We start from the raw sequence: 24,579 nt of genomic DNA on the forward strand, positions 1-24,579 counted from the left end.
GGTGGTTGGCAGGGAAGTATTATCCGAGTGTGCACTCTTATCATAAGGTGCCTAGGTTTGTCATGCAGTACGTAGTTAATGCCTTCATGGAAGTATATACACCCACGCATTTCATTTCAAATGCATACATACTTAGTTTAACATTCGTCTCATTCAACCGTCTATCGTGCCCAGTGAATTCCTATGGGCGTCTATAGGTGGGCGTGGCAGGTAGTGGCATGTCCTGGTGTATCCAATGATGCTAGGTAGTGCCCAGAATTATATTAGATTGTGCCACGATTGATATATTTATATACAGACAAGACACACAAACAAAAAACATGTAGGAGTGCTCATAGGTTTCATGGTTAGAACATGGGGCTTACTTGTTTTAAGTCCTTTGCTTACTTCAACGGGCAGGGGGTAGGGTTTTATAACCACCGCACCTAGTTCTGAAAAGGCGCGAAAGGAATGAGTAACAAGAGCGCAGAGTCCGTAAGGGATCGCACTCTTTGTCGGTTTTGGGTTCCAACTTACTAACGAGCTACGCGGTGTATTTTACTTACAGTTGGCGGGAAATAAAGCGGCCATTCACCTACTCCTCTCCTCCTCTGCTCGGCTAGTAATGCCGTGTGGAGGTCCTTCCGTTAAATGTGAATGTCTCTTCCTGGAAGGGCGTGGTGTCGTGCGCCGGAGGGGGAGGGGTTACAGGGCGTTGCCTGATGACGCGGCGAACGCGTGTGTTTGTAAACAAAGCGCCTCCCGAGTAATACAAAGGGTGGTGCGCGGATATTAGAAATTTACAGATAGCGGATGTTATTATATTTAATTAGATTTACAGAATCTGGCAATGCGGAAACACGCCGATGTTAGTAAACATAAGGCGTGTTCCGCAGTGAAAAGATAAAATTAAGCGCATGCAGAGATCGCCCACAGTAGCAGGTGCAGCTAGAAGATGCTCATTTACTATGAGTGTCAATACCTAAGTTGAGTATCAGGATCTGATAATATTAGAGCTCGTGGATGTTGGTAGACATGATGCGTGTATCAGAGTAGGGAGTTTTGAGAAATATTACGCGCATGAAAAAGGGGGACATTAGCAGTTGGTGCAGCTAGATAAGGAAGGTAGCAGTGCAGCTTCCCATCGTGGGATATATGAGCTCATTTGAGCACACTGGCCCATGGGATATTGTCATTAAGTCCAACTTTGTGCGTGGAAAGTCTATAAATCCACCTCTGCTCTTTTTCATATAGGCGTGACTGTATGTTGGGACCCTGCTGTATTTGCTCAATGATAGTCCACCACATGTCGTTTGGGGTATGACCCATTGTTAAGAAGTGGTCCGTGAGTCTTGTGTTGTTTTTCTTGCACCTGATGGTGCTACGGTGTTCGGATATCCGTTGTTTTGCTTTCCGAGTGGTCATTCCAATGTATGGTATATCACAGGAGCATTTGATCAGGTATACAACATTTTGGCTATTGCAATTTGTGTGTGCCCTCTGTTCCCAAGTTTTGCCTTCCTCAAGGTTCAGTGTTTTTGTGTTAGTGGTCAAATGGCAAACACTGCAATCCCCACATCTTGAATGTCCTGTGACACGTGGGAGCCCCCATATTTCTGTGATTGTTGGATTGGTAATGGCCAAGGTGGGTTTGGGTCTGGTGTTCACCAAAGTATCTTTTAGACTGCGTGCTTTTTTGTAAGAAAATAGTGGTTTTTCCCATTTGTAGTTTCCTGTATGGAGTATGGACCAATGTTTCTTTATGCTTTTGCTCACCTGATTGGATACAGCATTGTATGTCGTTACGCAGGCTAGTGGGACCTCTTCCTCGTTTTTAGTTGTGTCTTCCAATAGAGCTTGACGTGGCTGGTTACGAGCTCTTTTCTGACATTTGCTGGTAATGTTCTTGGGATAGCCACGTGAGTGAAGTTTTTTTGTTAGATCCTCTGCCTGGCTCTTGTAATCCGTCAATTTGCTGCAATTCCTTCTGAGGCGAAGATACTGCCCATAGGGAAGGTTTTCCCGAAGGGGACGAGGATGGAAACTCTCGTATCTAAGCAGGTTGTTCTTCGCCGTCGGTTTGAAATGAGTTTTGGTTATTAGATTCTCATTTTCTCTTTGTATCTCAATGTCCAGAAAGACCATCTTGTTCCTGTCTATGCAGTGGGTGAATCGTAGATTCCTGTCACGGGTGTTCAGCCACGTTATGAATTCCATAAGGGTTTCTTCTGAGCCTTGCCATATGGAGAAGACGTCATCTATTGTTCTGATTACTTTGTAATAAAGATTGTTTTTAAGATTACCAGGACAATTTTTAACACCTCTTTTTGCACAAACAGTCACACCTGCTCCACTGTAAATCCAGGTGTCGTAGCACATCCTGGTGACGCTAGGTCACCAGGGTGGACCCCGATGATGAAGCAAGTCACCACTAGGTGGTGAGTGAGGGGTTTCCTATCAAAAAGGTTGACTTTTTCCTTTTCTTGTGCCAAACAACTCACCCTCCGAAAGTTTTTTCCTTAAAAAAACCTGACGCTGGGGATACTCCTTCTTTTTGTTTGCATAAACATAGCCTAAGACCCAACACACTGTCAAACAACCCACCACATTGTGTGTTAAACCGAACATACATGATATTTTGTATTTATTGCTTGATGCAAGTGTTGACTTCTGGTGTTCTCGTTTTCGATTATAGTTATCATCCCTTTCAAACTATTTATTTACTATTTATCCACTTGCTGGCCGATTACCTGGTACCTCATACGTGCTCTTTTTCTTTGACGTATGATTGCTGCTGAGAAACTAGTGGTGGTGATGATCTGAGCCAGTGGTCTTCAGCAGGAGATGAATAACCTTTTACAAGGTAATCAGTAGTCGGCTCTATGAATCCGTCATCCACGGATGCAGTCTTTTCTCCAGTGAAGAGGTCCATTGGTGTCATTTCTGCTCAGAATGTGTGGGAGGCCCCAGCTGACATACTGGGTAGAAGGCATCATTTTCAAATGGAATTTTATTTAAATCCCTACTTATCCCTGGAAACAGATGGGATGCTGGAAGGGGTATTCCATTTCATACTGTGTCAGTTCAGGTACTTCCATTAGCCTCAGTGTGTCATTCCATCAGCATCTTTTCTGACTGCACACATTAGCATACGGAAACAATCTCTTGTTCATCTGAAGTGTAAACGTTTAATAGGTAATATCTTCTTAGTTTGGTTTACTTGTAGGTGGGGAGATTTGAGTCCATCACATAGCCCTAGAGCCTATGGAAAACAGACTGTGTTGTTGTAGAGTTGACAGCAGCCTGTAAGTGACAACCAAGCGTTGGTTCCCGCCCAGTCTCCTGTAAATGATGGCGTCCCATTGATGGACCACTTAGTGCTGGAAAAAACACAAAAAGTATTAAATTAGTCACTGAAGTTCAAACCCAACCTCAGCTAGTGAAGCCTTTACAGTCACCTCTGAAAAGCAATGGCGGCTGCTGAACTTTGAAAGTGGATGTAGGAATACTGGATTCTACCCCTATCCAAACGTTTGAAACATTGTCCATTGTGCACTTTACAGTACAAAATTCACAGTACCTGCCAAGCAATTCAGAATTGTTAAATGAAACGGTATAATACTTTTGTAGTGTGTCAGGCAAACCTTAACCTTTTCTGGAGTGTTGGGGTTCACCATCCCCCAAAAACCTTGTAAAATGGGACAAAACGGTGGTTTTTACTGCACCATTGCCCTCGAAATTGAATTAAGATTTGAAGGTGTTACACATTGTTTAAAAAACATCTAATTATTATTATGTCACGCAAGCATCACTTTTTTTTAAATCTACAAAACATCTTGTCGACTTAATTTTTTTTATGTAACCCCATCCATATATCTTGTCAGTAATATGCTATGAATACGTTTCTACTTGGAATCACAAATAATATAAATCTTGCAATAATAAGTCAAATAGACGATAGAAACATGTGTCCTACAGTCTTAAATAGAAATGCTACTGTTCAATTATATACAGCCTGTAGAATCTCTGAGCATCATGAGAGACCAGCACTATGTCTGACGTAAAGTTGCACAAAATAGAAAACAAAAAATCTGGGCACATACTGAATCTGCTCTTTGCTCTGGGAAACATCCATTACAACGCAGTCATTACAATGCACTGCTTTTAAAACGCAACTGTTACAACGCAAATGCCTTCACATCTCATGCCAGTACAACACATGTCACTACAAAGCCTGCCATTACAACACATACCATTACAACACATGCAATTACAACGCATTAAAGGGTAAGTAATGGAGATTTTTATAGTTCATTGTTGGGTATGGGTTTTGGGGTAGATGCGAATAGTACATTTTACCCCTACACCATCCAATACTTTCCCTACTGTTTCACTCACTGGAGTGTGAATGGTAATTTTTACCCCTACACTATCCAACACTTACCCTACTGTTGCACTCAGTGGAGTGGGAATAGTAATGTTTACCCCCTACACTATCCAACTCTTACCATACTGTTGCCCTAAAGGTATTATGAGTTGTAATGGTATTCGTTGTAATGGTATGCGGTGTAATGGATTGTGTTGTAATGGTAGTTTTAAAAAATGCGTTGTAGTGGCATGTGTTGTAAAGTCATGCGATTTAATGGTAGTTGAGATGTAAAAACCACGTTGTAAAAGCATGCATTTTAATTATTTGCGTTGGCACATCATATAATATTTGCTCACCATCCACTCTCGTTAGTTGGCCAGACAGAGATATCAGTAGTTTAAAATGGCCACAACAATAATGACAGCCCGTAATGCAATCCAGTATGCTACTCTGACACTTATCAAACATACAAACGCCAAGAACACCATGTGCCATATTATGTATACGGTGCACTTTCCCTGTTTGTGCCATAGTGCTCCTTCCAAAAGGTCCACCATGTGGAAACAGTGACAGTGTGTCATATCAGAAAGAATGTGCTGCTCGCAGTACAGCCACAAACTTGTGCTGTCCCCAGTACAGCGCCGTCAGTGAAAAATGGAGTGGCTGCTTTGAAACCACTGCTCCATGTCTCACAGTGCAGGCAGCATGCCACCTGCACTTTGAAGAGGGGAGAGAGGTCCCCTTGTATGTGGGTGCAGTCAGGGACTGGATGTGCCTGCAGGAGACTGTCTGGGGGGGTCAATAGGGCCATACTTTCTGCCCTCAAGATAGCTGCCTTTCGGAGGCACGCTGAAAGTGTGCTACCTGTTTCTGCAGCACTTTCAATCTGCCTCCTAAGGTCATGTATGCCTCTGCGCCCATGTCCATAGTACAAAGCATTACAGCAAACAAATGATGGACGGAATGCAGACAATGCAAACATTCTCCCTCATTCAAAAGATCTGGGTTAAATCCATCGTTCTTTTGCCCACTACGCCACCCCAGTTTGGACCCAGCCATATGCAAATCAGTCTTGGGAACAGTCCAGACCGAGCTGCCAGGCCAGGTCTTGTCTGGTCCGGAAACAAGCATCCTGGGACCGGTTTCAGGGTATGTCACCCTTCTTCAGCCAGGCTAGCTTGGATCCAGTGGCACAGTGAGCAAGGGACCCACGTCTGGTCATACCCATCCCACTTAGGGCGAAAAGTGTTACAGCAAACAAATGATGGATGGAATGCTGACAATGCAAACCTTCTTCCTCATTCAAAAGATCTGAGTTAAATCCATTGTGGTTTTGACCACTACACCACCTCAGTTTGCTGTAAAACATAGTACAAAGCAGGCACAGAGGCATTTCATTCATTTCATAAAGCTTTATTCGGAACATTTGAAACATGTCCATAAAAGCACAAATAATACAGACAATTCATACATTTCATAGAGGCAAGCATAAATATACATATACATCAAAACAAAATACACATGTTACAAAAATATCCAGAGGGGGGTGGAATAAATATTTAAAAGATGTACAGAAATTTTAGTTTTAAAAGCACATACTTTTCCTGGCGCTAATTGCTTTATATAAAAAGGATGCAGTGAAAAAACAAATGTCCGCATGATTCAGATTAAAAATCAATTTCATAGCCTCTGTTAAGTCTCTTGCTCCAAATCTAATGAATAATGGCTTCAGGTAGAATTTCCTTAACTCAGTGTACAAATCACAAGTTAACAAAAAGTGCTTAGTGCATTGTTCTGACTTATTGTCACATTTACAGGGACCAACAGGGCGCGATTTGATGTTAGGCCACGCGACCAGATGATGTACTATGCCCATCCTCATTCTGGTCAAAACAAACTGGTGTGAGGATCTTGTCACCTGTGATAAATATGGTCTGAAACCTGTAAATTCATTCAGATTATTGTATAGTACACAAGTTGTTAATTTAGAGTCCTCTAAATGATGCCTTTCATTACAGTTATTTAAAAATACAGTTTTTACATCGGATTTGGAGATTTCCGAAAGCCTGTAGGGGTCCATTAGAACATTGATACCAAATAAGTTTTGAACACGGTCAATAATATAACCGATCCAGGGGATCTTCAAATGCTGGTCCAATAGAAGGCAGTCCTTGATAATTGCTCTGTTCAAAGTGGTACCTTCGCTGAGCCAGATCGAGCGCCACAATAAAATAGGCCTTAACATGATCAAATCATTTAAGGCTTGGGTTCCTGTTTCATTATAAACCAGGGAATTGGAGGTAGACCTGGGTAAGCACAGGAGCTTCTTCAGGAAGAGGTTCTCCTCTACCTGAAGGCTCTTAGCTGTTATCACGCCCCAGACCCCTGCCCCGTACAGGGCAGCCGAACGGCATTTAGATTTATAGATGTTTAACATATCATTAATCCGTCTATTCCCCAGTTTCTTGGCAAACAGAAAGACCCCATTGGCGCTTCTGGTCATCTTAGTTCTGACCACCTTATGTTCAGTGGCCCAGCTCCCGTTATTAGAGAAGGTAATTCCTAGATAGCAAAAATTTTCCACTTTTTTCACTGGTTCCCCATCAATAACATAATGGGTTTTCCCATTTCTTTTAACTTTTCTGGAACTGCATTCCATAACATATGTCTTAGCCTTGTTAATCACCAGTTTCCTATTCTTAATAAAGGATACAAAGCAATCCATTAGGCGTTGGAGACCCAAAGGTGTCCTTGACAGTAACACTGCGTCGTCCGCATAGAGTAATACTGGTATGTTAAAATTATTGACTCTAGGGGCATCTGCAGCGACTGTCAGCAGGGCAGATTCGACTTCATTAATAAAAAGGGTAAAAAGCAGGGGCGCAAGAACGCACCCCTGTCTGATGCCCCTTCCTATCCCAAACTTAGTGGTACACTCTCCATTGGGTCCATAGCGAACACTGGCGCAAAGCTTTTCATACAAACGGGCTAAGAAATAAATAATCCCCTGCGGAGCACCCATCTCCAGTAATTTGGCCCACAATATTGCATGATCTACCAGATCAAAGGCACTACTAAGGTCGGCGAAACAAAGATAGAGCGACCCATTTTTTGCCTTGGTATATTTACCCACCAAAAGCTCCAGATTCAAACATTGCTCTATAGTGCCACGTCCTTTTCTAAAACCAAACTGACAATTACTTAAAATCTCATTAGATTCAGCCCACTCTTCTAGTCTTACAAGGAGGACCCTACTCATGATTTTGACAGATGAATCCAACAGGGATATAGGTCTATAGTTTTTTGCATCCCCACGATCTCCTTTTTTAAAAATAGGGATGATTATTGACTCTTCCCATGTAGACGGTATATTACCGCTAACAGCTGTGTTAAAGATTTTGGTGAGCAAAGGCCCCCATACTTCTGGGGCGGTCTTGTACACGTCTATGGGAACGCCATCTGGCCCATGGGCCTTGCCTCCTTTGCTAGCTCTGATACTAGCCATGGTTTCACTAATGGTTATATCTAAGGCAATGATGGGCCACCTATCCCCATTATTATCTTTTAAATTACAAGAATCAAAGATTTTTGAGAAATGTTGGATCCATGAGTCCATACTCACGTTAGAGGTGAGTTCAGGAACCCTATCATCTTTTAAAAATGGGCTGTTTACCGTGGACCAAAACAGAGTACAGTTGTTCGTATCTGCCGCTATGGTGAGGTTATCCCAAGCCTCTTGCTGTAATTCAGCTTTCCTACGTCTCAGGGTTAAATTAAATCCCTGTCTAAATTGGGCCACCAAAGCTTTGTCCCTCGGTTTGGCTGCAAGGGCCTCTTTGAGGTCCTTGCGGGCATTGGTACAGGCATGGTCAAACCAGCCTCTTGGACACCTTGCTTTGGTCCCCGCCTTTTTAGTAAATTTTTTATTAATAGTGGAATTAATATTGTTGAAGTGGTCAATACTGTCGGACGAGGTGTCTACACATTCTAGGATTGCCGCTATATCTATCACACAGCTTGATATGATTAAATCTGAAGTTATGGCAGCTTTATCTCCTTTCCACCTCAATCTATAACCATTCTGTCTATGGGGTTCAATGTTGTTAATAATACCATTTTCACAGACATCATTTTTTACCCAAAAGGTTAGTTCAGTGGTCAAACAGTTATGGTCACTCAGCATATTATCAATCACATTAGGCATTGGACATAACCGGGCAATGGTTGCTGACATACATATGAAATCAATAACGGTGTTAGCGCCCCTTCCTATAAAAGTTGGGATATTACCACCAGAGTCATTCTTAGCATTATCCAAAATTTCCATATCGTGACGGATCATAAAGTTATTCAAAGTTTCCCCATAAGTGTGGTGCGGGAAATGGGCTTCAGCTTCCCCCTCTCGATTATACACACCACAAACTTTCTGGGTGGATAATGGGCATACAGATACATTAAAATCCCCCACAAAAATAAATTCAAATACATTGTTAAAATTCCTCACGAAGTTATTCACCGCCGTATCTAATTCATTAATCACCAAATGTCTAGTGTTGTCAAAGACATTATTGTAAAAATTTATCAGTAGGATATTTCTGCCTGGATCTTGTGTAAGCCATAGGATTTGTGAATGTGCACCCACATTGACGAATCTTTTAACATGAATAGGTAGTTTGACAGAAATTAACACCAACAAACCCCCTTTAGCTCTGCCATGGGGAGAGGGTTGTGCTGGAAGCTCGTAAGACACATACCCATCAATGCCATTGAATTTTTTACTCCATGTTTCCTGGAAACATAGGATGTCAAATAGATGCACAAAATCTATCCAGCCTAAGGCATCCTCCTTTGCCACAATTCCCGCAATATTCCAACTAGCAATATGACAGGTGGTATTCTCTCTTTCATTCCTAGCGTTTGGCAATTCAGCACTAGGGATGGACATGTTATGTTCAATATTAAAAAGCTCTATGCTAGGTATAGAGTTTGAGGTGTCTCCCCCATTCAACGTACAGTTCAAACTTACATTACTTATTTCATTACTTAACAATATGGCCGCTTCATTAGAATTCCTAGGCACTAAATCTCCGCGGGGTTCAATCTCATGTCAATCATTCTGATCTAAGTGACTCAAAGACTGAAACCTATTTTGTGTAGGTACCTGGTACACCATTCCATTGTCAAACGAAGGGGGGTTACAAAATGGAACAAAAGAGTTAGGGGTATGCATAAAAGGGACATTCCCAAACATAGGGTTCCCCAAGTGTGGCGACGGAATGAATGGACCATTTTGTGGACCAAAGAAGAAGTTAGGCAGCGAGGGCCTGTTTACCAGATGAGGGTAGGTGGGATTGCTCTGGGCCTTTTCCTTACAAATAGATGGCGGTTGCCTGCCGAGATGGTTATAAAAATACCCCAACGGCCTAGCAATTACTTCAGTCTCGGACTGTGTAATTGAAGCTGCTCTAAGCAGGACCGTAGCCACGTGTTGGGGGTGCTTGAAGTTTATAATCACGCAGTCCCCTCCACCTGTTTTTTTGGTGTTACCTATCCAGTTTACTCTCCTAATGGAGATTATTTGGTCAGCGTAGCCGACTGGATAGCCACAATGACGGTTTAGCCAGGAGATGGTTTTGTTTTTCAAAGAATCTGGTGTCTCATATTCGCTTGGGGACTGAGTGGGAATAGGGACATTAGTTAAAACCACCACGTAAGGTACACAGTCGGGTGGTAGATCAACGGGGCGTCTACAGATCCTAGTAGGCTCCCCGTTTAATCCTCCCAACGTAGAAGTTGGAATTGGCACCATAGGTGATGGTGTTTGTGTAGGGACTTGCATGGGAGTAGATGGTTTAACACCCAATTGATTGCCTATAACCCCATGAGTGGTTTGATTTGAGCAACTCCCTTCCTCCTGTGACAAAGTAGGTGGTGGTCTCTGTGATTTCGTCGATTCTTTATTAGAGTGTTTCCTGGCCGAAATGGAACTGACACTGGTAGAGGCTTGTGCCTGCTCCTTATCCCTAGTTGGAGCTGTAACAGGACCAATTGACTGTTTGATGTCAGCTAAGGATTTTTCCAAATTATCAGCGCGGTTACCCACCATACCCCTTAGCCTGGTTACTTCCTCCTGTAGATCTCCTATCTTAGTTATCAGTGGCTCTATAACCATACTAAGTTTACTAAGAATTATACTTGTTAGTGAGTCAATTTGATCAGGCTTCAGAGAAACATAATTATCAAGATTCGTAGATACTAAATCATTAGTATATTCCACTTGGGTCATGTCCTTTTTTCTTCTGGAGATATGACTACTTCTCTTAGCGACTGGCTTTCTGCAGGCACGCATAAATTTAGATGCCCTCCCAACTTGCTGAGGTGTCCCCTCGGGGTTGTTACCTTGGTCTTCCTCCCCCATTATAGACTGATCTAATACATTAATTGTTTCAGCATTAACACTAGAGGAACTATTGTTAGGATCCACCGGTGCGACCATCTCGTGAGCAGTGTTGTTAAGTTTGACAGGGTTTACATGATTGTTTGCATCAGCGGTAAGAGGATCAACAATAATACTCTTTCCCAATGACTTCCTTCTGTCACTGTTAATTTTGGATACCACTTTAAGTAGGTAGTTATCCGGTAATGTACTTTGAACTGACATTGCAGGGGTTTCAGTGACAGTAATCCGTAGAACTCAATAAAAAATACGTGGGGTAACAAAGGCTTGTACAGGGTTAGTCCTCCAATAGTACTCACAGTTTGTGCCGAGGGGGGTGGCCCGGCCCGGCCTCTTCTGGCCCCTGACGGCCACAGACGGCCCCGCCCTTGTCCCGGGCTTCTCCCGCGCGCGACTCGCGGGGCGAGAGGGGGTGTCAGCCTTTTCACTGGCGCCTCCGGGCGCTGAATCCGCGTCACGGGCGCGCCTCCGCCCCAGGGGCTGCTGGGTAGTGTGGTCCTTCTCGACCGTGCTGCCTCCCGGCGTTTTCCTGCTTTCCTGCCGTTCCCCTCACGGCTCTCGCCCGTTGGCGTACTGCGGTAAGCCTCTGGTGTTCCCCCCTGAGCTCCCGGGGGGTCAGCCTTTTCACTGGCGCCTCCGGGCGCTGAATCCGCGTCACGGGCGCGCCTCCGCCCCAGGGGCTGCTGGGTAGTGTGGTCCTTCTCGACCGTGCTGCCTCCCGGCGTTTTCCTGCTTTCCTGCCGTTCCCCTCACGGCTCTCGCCCGTTGGCGTACTGCGGTAAGCCTCTGGTGTTCCCCCCTGAGCTCCCGGGGGGTCAGCCTTTTCACTGGCGCCTCCGGGCGCTGAATCCGCGTCACGGGCGCGCCTCCGCCCCAGGGGCTGCTGGGTAGTGTGGTCCTTCTCGACCGTGCTGCCTCCCGGCGTTTTCCTGCTTTCCTGCCGTTCCCCTCACGGCTCTCGCCCGTTGGCGTACTGCGGTAAGCCTCTGGTGTTCCCCCCTGAGCTCCCGGGGGGTCAGCCTTTTCACTGGCGCCTCCGGGCGCTGAATCCGCGTCACGGGCGCGCCTCCGCCCCAGGGGCTGCTGGGTAGTGTGGTCCTTCTCGACCGTGCTGCCTCCCGGCGTTTTCCTGCTTTCCTGCCGTTCCCCTCACGGCTCTCGCCCGTTGGCGTACTGCGGTAAGCCTCTGGTGTTCCCCCCTGAGCTCCCGGGGGGTCAGCCTTTTCACTGGCGCCTCCGGGCGCTGAATCCGCGTCACGGGCGCGCCTCCGCCCCAGGGGCTGCTGGGTAGTGTGGTCCTTCTCGACCGTGCTGCCTCCCGGCGTTTTCCTGCTTTCCTGCCGTTCCCCTCACGGCTCTCGCCCGTTGGCGTACTGCGGTAAGCCTCTGGTGTTCCCCCCTGAGCTCCCGGGGGGTCAGCCTTTTCACTGGCGCCTCCGGGCGCTGAATCCGCGTCACGGGCGCGCCTCCGCCCCAGGGGCTGCTGGGTAGTGTGGTCCTTCTCGACCGTGCTGCCTCCCGGCGTTTTCCTGCTTTCCTGCCGTTCCCCTCACGGCTCTCGCCCGTTGGCGTACTGCGGTAAGCCTCTGGTGTTCCCCCCTGAGCTCCCGGGGGGTCAGCCTTTTCACTGGCGCCTCCGGGCGCTGAATCCGCGTCACGGGCGCGCCTCCGCCCCAGGGGCTGCTGGGTAGTGTGGTCCTTCTCGACCGTGCTGCCTCCCGGCGTTTTCCTGCTTTCCTGCCGTTCCCCTCACGGCTCTCGCCCGTTGGCGTACTGCGGTAAGCCTCTGGTGTTCCCCCAGAGGCAAAGTGCCACACTCCCATGCAAATGAAGGAAGATCTTCTTATAAAAGCACTGCGATATATGTGTGAGAGTGCTATTAGTAGGGGACAGACAAGTGTCTGCAGTCCCTTCTGTAATACTATTGTGCCTTGGGAGTGCCCAAAGTGGGCGCACATAACCGTTGCCCCCTAGGGCACAATATATAATATGGCCCCTAATCGCATGTTTCAAATTCAGTAGATTACCAACTATTGGCATTGGAAATCTATTGGATGCATGGGTTTGCACTCGGTGTAGTCTTAAAATACTCCAGGTCCTCTATATTAGTTGATTAAGATGAACAAGCTTCGGCTGCCATAGGGCCTGGTGGCTAGCCCATGTCTTGTAAACCAGCATTGGTAAAGCCAATATGTCTTGCTTTGGGTTTTAGCCATGCTGAACAGCATCCTTGATGCTGTGGAGCATGTTAAAAGAATTACAAATACAAAAAAAAAACTTTTGACACAGATGGACTTGTCAATTTGCAGGCATATGCAGCATGCATGCTCACGCCTGCAAATTGATGGGGGTGCAGAAGCAAAACAGGGGACCTGGTTGGCGGGGAAGCAAAAGGGGGACACGGGTGGCAGGTAAACGACACTGGGGACTGAAAAAACCTGGGAGTAGCAGAGAACAACACTGCGAGACTATAAACACAAAAATAAGGGAGCACAGAGGCACGAGGGTGAGTAACACGGCAGTGGGGGTAGCAACACTGGGGACAAAGCAACACGGAGCTGGAGGTGGAGGCTGAGCACAGAAGCACTTGGAGAAACAGAGGAACACGGACACTGGGGCAGAGAAGCACATGATTAAGACAGCACTAACTCTCAAAGAGTGCTTCCCTAAACAGGAAAAAGTTGCACCAAACCAAAAAAGCAGTGTTAGTGCACAGTAATATATCCATGCTCCTAGGAGGGGGGTGGGGGGCAAATGCCCTCACAAGCCATCAAATAACAGGAAAGCAATTAGAATGATAGTGAGGCAAACCAGTGGTAAACAATGGGCAGGCTCTAAACCCACTGTCAGCTAAGTAAATGTCTAGCAACAAACACACAGTGCAAGTTCTGTCTTAGGCGAAATCTAAAGCATGCATTAACAGGACAACTCCTTTATTATTGACCAGGTTGAATGTCATTCTACCAACAGACAGAATTTCTTCAGTATGTTCAGTGGTAATTATTGTTCCTATACTAGAAAAAGCACCCCAGGAATTATCAGCCCCTTTCAGTGTTTAGCACAACTGCCAAGTTATTTGCAAAAATACTTCTGATCAACTTTATTTTGTAGGCTCACATCAGTAATATTTTCTCTAGGAACGCACCTGGTCTTTGGACAGGGTGCTTAACAGAATACAAGTCTCAGACACTAGCACTGAAGGCTAATTGAGTACTACAGATGTGCTCTAACCTTCATCACTTGCCCTTTTTTAGATTTTAGTGAAACATCCCCTTGCATCAATAGACCTCCACTGTGGATCAAGTCATTACAACTTTGTGCGTCACAATCTTGCAATAAATTGGGGTTGCTAGTTGAGGGAGGTAACACCCTACTCAAGCACAAAAAAACACTCTCCTTGTCAGGTTGAAGTCACAAGTAAATGCTGAATTATCCTGTGCATAACCCTCAGGCAGGCTTTTGATAAGAGGTTTGCATCATTGTTGAAGCTGCTGTTGAAGAGATTCTTGTGATGTAAGGCCCTGTGTTGGAAATGCGTCGCACAGAAGCGGTTCCAATGAGGCTGGGGCCGTGAGGTTGATGCCGAGTCCTTGCACCTGAGGATTCCTAGGAGCGGAGGTGATGCATCAGCTTTGCTTGGGGTTGCGTTGCGTAGCAGAGAATATGAGTCAGTTCCACTGGACCTACAGATGGGATGGCACAGCACCTCCAGGCTCACTTCCAAGGGTCCAGGATTGGGTTGGCACAGCTTGGCAGGGTAGAACTTGAAGTTTCAGAGTCCAGGTGCTGGTTACAAGAGATTAACCCTTGGAGTCACTTTATTTATTATTTCGGTGTCCTTTCCCATTGAAGCTTCACTACCGTACGTGATAGTAGGTAGGAGTCTTGCCCCTATAATGTTCAGAAGTGGACCATATGTAAGGTTACTTAGTGACTTCTGTACAATTCTAAATGCTGCAGTCAGTGCGTTAGCCTTCCGTTGTATATCCTTTTTTTGTAACTGGTAATTACCCTTGTCATCGAAAAGCACTCCCAAGTATTTATATACATCTACTTGTTCCAGTTGGGTTTTGTTCAAGTACCATTTGCTTTTATATCTTATTTTGTTATTCTTGGTGACTACCATAATCTTGGTTTTTGTTTCATTGATCACCATCCCATTTTCCTTGGCGTACATTTGTGTCCGACTGATTAGACGTTGTAATCCAACTTTAGTGTGACTCAGAAGGATGACATCGTCTGCGTACAGCAGATTGGTGATGTGCTTTCCACCTAATTTCGGTGGGTGAGCGTTCAATTCATCCAATATCCCAGTTACATCAGACAGGAACAGATTAAAGAGTAGAGGAGCTAAAACACATCCTTGTTTTAGTCCTTCAGTTGCGGGGATGTCCTTTGATAAGGTCTGTCCATCCCCCATCCTCACCCTAACTCACGAATTACTATATAGGAGACGAATCAGCCTAAGATGAACCGCTGGTATTTTCTGTTCCTGGAGTTTTTTCCATAATAGGTTTCTTTGAACACAGTCAAATGCAGATTTGAAATCTACAAAACATAGATAGAGTGGTTGTTTAGCTTTGATTGACTTATCCATAAGCAGAGACAAAACCAATATATTTGTTATTGTCCCCAAACCTTGTACGAAGCCCGTTTGGTTCAAGGGCAGTATCTTATTTTCGAGTACCCATTCACTAAGATTCGCTAGCAAAATCCTGGCAAACAACTTGGCGTCTGTGCCCTGTAATGTAATCAGCCTGTAATTTTCTGCGAGTGCCCAATTTCCTTTTTTGAAAATTGGCGTGATTAAAGATCCTCGCCATGACTCAGATATAACTTGAATGACTTCTCCATATAGTTTTTCTAAGTACATCGCCCAAAGTTCTTCATTGGTTGGGTTTTTGAGGGATCCGATTGGTTTCTGGGTCTGTGATTTAATCGATGTAGGGTTAGAACTAGGGCTAGGGTTAGGATTTCTATTTGAAGTAGGGACTAGGGTTTTCTATGTTATTGGTTGTTGGAAGTAGGGTGGGACTAGGGCTAGGGTTAGACCTTTAATTGAAAGTAGCGATTAGGGCTTCTGGTGTGATTGGTTGCTGGACTAGGTGTTGGACTGAGAGTAGGGTTAGGCTTTCTATTGGAAGTAGGGACGAGGGCTTCCTGTGCCATTGGTTACTTGGACTTGAGTTGGGACTACTCTATTGGACGTAGAGATCATTGTTTTTGAACTGATTGGGTGCTTGGACTAGGGTTAAGATTGGCTGTAAGGTCCTGGTCTTCTATTGGTTCTAGATTTTAGGTGTAGTGTTGTGATTGGGTAGTGTTAGGGCTAGGGTTACCATTGGGTGAAGGGGTCACCTGATTACTAGGGCTATAAAAGGCCAGGGTTAGGGCATCTCAGCCCGGGCGTGGAGGCTAAGGGTAGAAAGGACAAGGGCAATTGCCTGTTTGAGCCTGTTCGAGACTGACCAGGGCCAGAAATGCTGCCCAGTATACTTACCTCCTTTATGTATCTATATACTTTCAATGTACTTCAGGATCTATATATTTATCACTTTCTTCTAATTTAGCATTTCCAATGCACTACCCTATTTCTCAGCCTATACTTTGCTCAATATATCTTCTAGCCCAACCTTCTGACTCAGTCAGTCAGTCAGTCAATTTCACTTTATTCTGTTTAAGTACAAACCATAAAAGCATACTATAAAACAATTTTACACAGTGAATAAAAGAGCATGATTAAAAACTATTAATACAATAACATATGCATGTTTACAAATAAAACCATTCGTGCTTATTTCATCTTAGAACTACGTTGCTAAAACATACATAATTTCATAGTATTAGTTCAATCTCTTTAGGGTTCTAATAGCAGCAGCAAGGAAGTTGGCAATATTAAACATGTCCCACACATTTGTCAGCATTTGGAGGTTAGGTAAGGCTGGCCTAGCTTGCATGAAACCCTTATTAGCTAGGATTGGGATGATAAAACGCTTCCTAATATCGGTAAGGTGGTCACAGAAGAACATAAGGTGCAAGGTATCCTGCTCGGAAAATTGTCACAGGAGCAGACCCCAAGGTCTTCAACCCTCTTCCAGCCTGGCTTATCACCAATCAAACAATGAAGTTGGTTCAATCTAAATCTTGTCAATAGGAATCAGTGATTAGAATTTGTGACGATACCCAAATATGGTTCCATATGCGGTGCAGTTATCCGCAACTGGTGAGCCCTTACGGTTGTCTTTCCCAGCTCTCTATCTTCTCTATCTGTAGTAGCAATACAGTGGTATGCATCCTTAGCCCATTTTATGTCTGCCTTGGATAATTTATCTGGGTGATTATGAAGTTCTGGTCTACCCAGCTTGTGCGTGAGCTTTTGGACATAATTGAGCCAGGGAATACAATGCCCATAATCGAGTGCCATGCAATCTTTCAGGATTTCATGATTCAATGTTAGGTCTGGGTTTCGCCAGGTCGTTATCCATTTCAGGAGCGGGGCTACTGCAATTTCGTCTTCCACAAAACCGATTCCGCATTCCTGGTGGGCGATGTAGTTGAATGTTGATTGCAGGACAGATAAGAAATTTTTTAGGAACCTGTCCTCAACTGTCTGGATCGCCTTGGGATTTTTGATGCCCCACAAATCTGCCCCATACATTGCAAGTGAAAGGCACTTTGCTCTATATATTTGAAAGAGTGCCTTCATTGGTCTTGCTCCCAATTTCCTGGCAAATCCTCGAACGGCCGACGTGGCCCTGATCATGACATTTTTTTAGGCTAGAATTTGGGTTCCCCAGGTGCCCCGGTCGTCAAATAAGACTCCTAGATATGGGAAGGTGGAGACCTTAGTTAATATGTTCCCTTCACAGTACATAGTTCTCACCTTTACATTTCTCTGCCCAATAGCCATTACATGGGATTTGGCGAAATTCACACCCGGGTCTAGTGAGCTCATGAAGGCTGCAAAGGAATTTAAAAGTAACTGAAGTCCCACCACCGTTCTAGCTAAAAGCGCGACATCATCCGCATATAGCAATGCGAGAATCATGCGTTTCCCTGCACAGGGAATGTCCTTGCTGGAGGCAGTAAAAATGCGATCTAGACTATTAATGTATAATGTGAAAAACAATGGTGCCAGAATGCAGCCCTGTCTGACACCCAAAGCAATCGGTATCCCTTCAGTGCAGTTACCCTGTTGGTCATATCTCACGGTGGCAAATAGGTCCCTGTGCAAATCAGCTAAGAAGTGGACGATGTTTCTATCGATTCCCAAAGTTAGGAGAATAGGCCAGAACTTTGACCTGTTCACTCGGTCAAAGGCCGAGGACAGGTCCATTAAGCCCAGGAAGAGTGTTCCCTTCTTTGCCACTGTGTATTTTCCTATTAATAACTGCAGGTTTAGTTATTGGTCTGTAGTGCCCATCCTTTTTCTGAAGCCATACTGCGCTACAGATAATGAGCCCGTCTCCTCCAGCCAACCAGTTAGTTGGCTGAGCACAACCCTTCCCAGTACCTTTACAGAGGAGTCTATAAGTGATATCGGACGATAACAACTTGGGTCCCCTCTATTGCTTTTCTTGAAAATTGGTACTATTACTGATTTTGCCCATGTATTTGGCAAACCCAATTGACAAGCATTTACAATCACGTTGTACAAAATTTTTGACCATGTCTTGATGTCTGATTTATAGAGGTCTACCGGAACCCCATCTGGTCCCGGTGCCTTGTTGCTCGTCATTTGAGTTATCGCTATTAATACATCTGACTCTGTGAAGGACAAAGTATATTTTTAAATTTTAAAAACAGGGTCTGCAGGATTTCATTCCCCCTCATATACCTGCTTAAAGTGTCTATGCCAGCCTTCCTCCTGTATCCCACAATCAAGCTCACTGTTTTTAGTATCTTGAAAGAAGGGCTTCTTTACCACCGCCAAAAGTTTGGCACTATTTTTCCCCACGTCAACAGACAGGAGCTCATTCCAGGCATCCTCCCTGATTTCTTTTTACCTCTTCCCTAATCTCTCTTTGTATATTTTCCTAAGAGTTGCGATCTTTGTTTTGTCTGGGGTACGGATTTCAATGCTACCAGCAACTTACCATGGGCTGCTGAGCAGTTGTGGTCAAACCACTTCTCCCCTGTCCTTTCCCGGCCCCTGCCTAAGATTTTTAGGTCGCAACTAATCTGATTACAGATAGTAGTGTAGACCTTCAGGACCTCGTTATCTAGTTTGCCGTCTGTAAGGCAAAGGGAGATTTCGTGCCCAACCTTTGCCCGTAGATTTTCGTGGAACTCCTTGGGCACCACCCGGCACCATTTTAGTCGTCGGGCCTGGTCAGTGGGTCTTATGTCTAACTTAGCAGCTGTTGTATAGATTTTGCCCTCTTTCTTTAAGTCATCTTCCAATGTCAGCGTTACCGGGTTGTGGTCACTATAGGTTGACCAGGAAACACTGTATTGGGTTACCCTGCTTGCCACAGCGGTACTTACAAAAATATAATCGATGGTTGAACCCTGACCATTTCCTCTGAAGGTTGAAATTGCCCCCCTTGATTGTCTTGGGGAAGTCAGATCATTGCCCACCAACAATTCCTCCAAATAAGACCCCGCTGGGGTATGCTCAAAGTGTGTGTTCTCTTGTTCCGCTGGTCCCAAATAGTCCTAAACATAACAGTTTTTTATACAGGAATGAACATTAAAATCACCCATTACTATAACCGAATAACAGCTTACAATATTTTTACTATATGAATCTAAAAAATCATGAAGACTGACTAAGTGCTCGTTAAAATAGGCCTTATCAAAGGAATTATAAAAATTGACTAGTAGCCAAATACCAGCGGCTTTACTTGAGAGTTGAACAGCCAGACAGTAGGGTGTTCCAGTTTCTACCAAGGTATAGATTCCCTGAATTTTCAGGGAGATTAGAGTTAAGAGCCCTCCCTTCGCCCTTCCCATGGGGGATGCTACTGCCGGTGAGCAAAACGCAGCATATCTATCCAGGAGAAAGGTGTTTTTGGTGTCCCAGGTTTCCTGAATCCCAATAATGTTGCACTCTATAAGGCAGGAACTCCATTTTGGGTCATTTAATTTGGAATTTAATCCCGCAATGTTCCAACTAAGACACCTGGTCCCTGCCTGGGTAACGCTAACTGGCATACACGATGAAGCGGCCCCCTCAGTGGCTGCTGTCCCACTAGACGGCGTGAGCTCATCTGCTGCTGGATGGTCCAGTCAGTCATTTTTAGACTCATATCTATTTTGTGTGGGAATATAGAAGTCATTTATGACCTGTCCTTTAAACTTGCTTCTGGCCAGCCCTTTATGTTAGAGTGGTTAAGTCATTTGTGGCCTGCAAGCTAGGCTCTCTTCTGGTCAGCCTTTGGGCTAGGGTAGGGGGATAAAAATAACCCAATGGAAGGATGTTAATGGAATCATTGTGTATCCTACATGAGCCTGCCTGTCTCAATATGTGGTCCACCAGTTGGGGAGAGGAGAAATTTACCATGACACAGTCCCCCGGCAAATTTTTCTTGGTTTTCCCCACCCAGGCCACCCTTCTTGCCATCTTAAAGTTCCTTGAAAGGTGTTATCCTAGAACTGTTTTTGTATTCAAATGATGGAGTGCTTTGTTTTTTAGTGACGTCCAATGTTCTACCCCATCATTAGATATTTTGGGAACGTTAACCAATATAATGGTTAGGGGCAGGCCTCAGGGGGAAGTAAGAGTGGTCGCTCGTGCGATGGGCCACTATTTGTAGGGTCAGATCTCCCCTGTGGACCCATAGGTCTAGGGATTGCTCCTGAATGGTTGTTTAAAGGCGGGACACTATTATTGATAGTTAAGGCAGGCTGGCCCACGGGGGGTTTACTAGGACCTGGCCGTGTTGGAATTGTATCATGACTATGACCAACATTACTTTTCCCTCTAACAGATGGAGCAGGTTGATCTTTGAGAAGCCGCTCCTCGAGGACCTCAAGTCTATGGTCTATCAAAACCAATTTATCCACAACAGGGGTGATTAACGCTCGCAACCTGTCCTCCAGTAGATTCAATAGCTCTAGTTTGAGACCCCCCCGTGGTATCATGTGTAACATGGGTGGTGGAATTAAACCCCCCTGAATAACAGGCATGGTCACTTGACTAACTACTATGTCCTGTTGGGACCCCGACCCAGATGCAGAGTTCCCTATCCTTGCCTGTTTGCACCAAGTCTGCTGCCTTTGGGGGCACTATTAGCCTTTCTTTTCCCTGATGGGTCCCGGTTGGTGGGGCAAGTAGTGGCCCTTAACTGCCTGATGCGGGTTTTATGGGGAGAAGGTAAGGTGCACGCTATGGGTGTGCTCAAGCTAGTGACCAGTGCTGTGGCCCTTTGGGGGGTGACCGTGTGTGCTTGTGGGGCACCCTGCAGTTTGTTTCCACCACTCATAGCGGGGGTGTCAGCCAGGTTCGGGAGTGAGGACAAAGGGTCGATTGAGAGTCTCCTTTCTACAAACTCAATCTCCTTTCCCACTTCAATAACGGCCTGTTTCAGATAGGCATCCAGTGTCCCAATAGTCCCTACCCCCCCTTTACGAATCACTTTACTCATGTCACTGAGATCGATGATTATACTAATAGTGCTTGGAATTCCCTCCAACGCTGGGATCTATAAAAGTGTACACCTTAATAAAAATCAGTTAGAGCAACAGATCACTTAGCTTGCAAAATGTCCCCAGTCCGTAATCGCAGGTTACAGGAGGGTGGCCCAGCCCGGCCTTGTCTGGCCCCGGATGGCCACAGATGGCCCCGCCCTTGTCCCGGGCTTTTCCCGCACGCTCCCTGGCCCAAAGGTCAAACTTAAGGCGTCATTGGGGGGGCGGTGCCTGAGCCCTGCTGCAGGTGTGGGCTCAGGGTGACTCCTGGGAGATGTAGTCCATGGGGCATTAAGTGCGCGTGGACCTTGCGCAGCGTCCCAAGCCCCTCAGGGAAGGAGAACACATGATCCGTGCAAGATGACAGAGAGGAGGGAGAGAAGGGAAAAGTGCTCCCTCCCGCAGCAAACAACCAACTTGCTATCCTCGGCGCTGCGGCACCCCAACCTTCTGACTCATCTCAAACTTCTTTCTACTACTCTTTCCAATCCACTACTCTATCTCTCATCCTATACATCTATCAATATATCCTCTACATACACTCTCTCATTTATCCCAAACCCTATACCACTGCTATGATCCCCAAAATAACCCTTTCTAGACTCTCTCCGACTTACCCGTTCTTGCATCATCTGACACCTCTTTTACTATGCCGATCCCCTAAAAAAACCTTTCTAAACTCTTCCCTCTTTTCTACCCCTCCCCAACCCTTCTCAATCCAAATAACTGACTAACATATCCACCACTAAAATTACTTTTCATGTTTCACCATACTAATTCAACACTAATCCTGATGGGTTCCAGAGTAGCGTGCTACTGGCGCTTCAAAACCCATCAGGGGTAGCAAGCGCTATATAAATACAAATCTCTTTCCCTCTTCTATCCCACCACCTACCCTTCTCTACCCAACTAACTGAATAACATATCCACTACTAAAATTACTTCATATTTTGCTAGACAAATTTTCCACACTAATCCTTTATGGGTTCCGGAGTGGCGTGCTACTCACCAGAAAAGCGCTTCAATACTCATCAGGGGTAATAAGTGCTATATAAATGCAAACCTTTTTCCTCGTCTATCCTTCTGCTATCATTCCAAATCCAAATAATTGACTAATCTATCCACCACTTAAAATGTACTTGCATATTTCACAATGCTAATTTAAACACTAATCCTCTATGGGTCCCGGAGTAGCGTGCTACTCGCCGAAAAAGCACTTCGACGCCTCGTCAGGGGTAGTAAGCGTTGTTTAAATGTAATTACAATACAATACAATAGCTCTAACTCTAAAAAATGTGAGTTCTACTGCATTGCAAATGCTTTGGATTGTTTGGGGTATGAAGCTTGGATGTATCACAGTCCCTAAGACTTCAGTGATATAACATCAACGGCAGCAACTCCACTCTGAAAAGTGTTCCAGCACCAGTGGGTGAACCTGCCCGAAAACAGTTCCAATATGGCTGTGCCTTTAGTTAGCATTAACAGAACATGCACATCAGTACAGACTTGACCCTGTGAATTTAAAAAAAACATGGCATGCCGCAACGGTAATACCAGCAATGCGTTCAAGATTACAGCTGCCAGACATACTTGGGCAACATATGGAATTGACACGATTGGAGCATTGTTTCTGAACTAGCACCTTCTGGAACTTGAGACACTAGTACAAGATTCGAATGTTCTAGGCAGACAATTCCTCACTGAGCAGAAAATCAAAAGCTCACTGCATGGTTAATGGTATGTTCCATCAACTGGACCACCTACACATGCAGTTCTTCAAACATTGCATATTATGAGCAGTAGTAGGCGTCTAATTAAGTGCCTTTAGAGCGCTTTCATGCAGCACACAGATGTATACAGTAAACTGCACACACAATGGGAAGCAGATTCATCTAGGCTGTTAAATGACTAGGGGCCATATTATCAAGAACAGTGATAACAATATCGCCGCTTTAGCGGCAGGAAACTGCTGCTAAAGGAGCGATAAGGGGCTTGATAATTCCTACAGAAGCCCTGCTCCTGGTGTGAGCCTGGGCTTCTATGGGAATTCACATGGGCATATTATCAAGCCCCTTAATGCCCCTTTAGCAGCAGTTTCCTGCAGCTAAAGCGGCAATAATGTTATCGCCATTCTTGATAGTATGGCCCTTAGAAAGGAAAAACATTCTTATTTACCTGCAAAAGCTATTGCATATGTAAACATATTCATTTTAATTTCTTAAAGAGAGCATATTTTATGCCAGAGAGAATTAGCAGGATTTACCCCGGAGCCTTCCCTCATTGCTCACGAAGTAGTTCAATTGAACCTGAGCTCCCTCATTTACTGTGGTCCTATGCTTCTCTGTTGCTATACTGTGACTGGAACAAAACTGCATTCCCAGGCATAACTGGTTATGAAGTTCTTAAACATTGAAGGAGCACCACTGACAGGACAAATCTTCTAAGAAAGTAATTATAATGGCAACATTACTGGTAAGTAGAAATATAACTTTGAACCGGAAAACTGCCAATCCTCCTTTCACCACAAGATGGCAGGCAGTAGCTGTGCAATGGCTAGAAGTCGAAAGCAGACATTTACACAGGGAAGAACGTGCGGAAGTATGAAAAACCTTTGTAGCCCAAAGGGGAAAGGATGCAATGTTGGACGTAGTGATAACCCATTACAACAAGCACAGCGCAAACGCTGTGCATGCAAAACCTTGAAAAATGCTTCCCAAAAATCTGATGGAAACAGTACTTGGTTGCCGGAAAACTGATAGGAGAAGAACACAAGGAAAACACGAGGAACAGGAAACAGAATGCTACGGCCAATGGAACCATAGGAAAAATAATCGGCAAACACAGGAACCAATGAAATGCAAGGAAAGCAAGGGGTGGGATGTAACCCCTTTTTAAGATTTATATTAAATACAATAGATTTCACAAGCACAGTGCTGTGCAGGCCACACTTAAAAAAAGCTTCCTCATGAAAGAGAGAAAAACCTTAACATTTGCACAAAATAATCTCTGCAAAAGTAGTTTTATTAACTAAGTCAGAAATCATTGACAGAAAAAGGAACCAAGGTGTGCCGCCTCCAAAAAGTGTTGAGTTAATTGGTTTGGTTTCTGGGGCTGTGTGGGGCATGAAGGATGCTGTACATAG

The 24,579-nt window shown here is 44.9% G+C and overlaps 1 protein-coding gene across 1 annotated transcript in view; it reads right to left on the reverse strand.

Moving 5' to 3' along the window:
* Positions 1-24,579, reverse strand: part of LOC147728922 (sodium/nucleoside cotransporter 2-like) — a 475,735-nt gene that overhangs the window by 8,615 nt on the left and 442,541 nt on the right. The window contains exon 18 of the mRNA XM_086959167.1: positions 2,553-3,359. Within this exon, the coding sequence (XP_086815293.1) occupies positions 3,242-3,359 (118 nt within the window). The 3' untranslated portion in view covers positions 2,553-3,241. The remainder of the gene's footprint in view (positions 1-2,552; positions 3,360-24,579) is intronic.

The sequence above is a fragment of the Lissotriton vulgaris genome, chromosome 2_2 (assembly GCF_964263255.1).
Source record: "Lissotriton vulgaris chromosome 2_2, aLisVul1.2, whole genome shotgun sequence".
Taxonomy (NCBI): Eukaryota; Metazoa; Chordata; class Amphibia; order Caudata; family Salamandridae; genus Lissotriton; species Lissotriton vulgaris.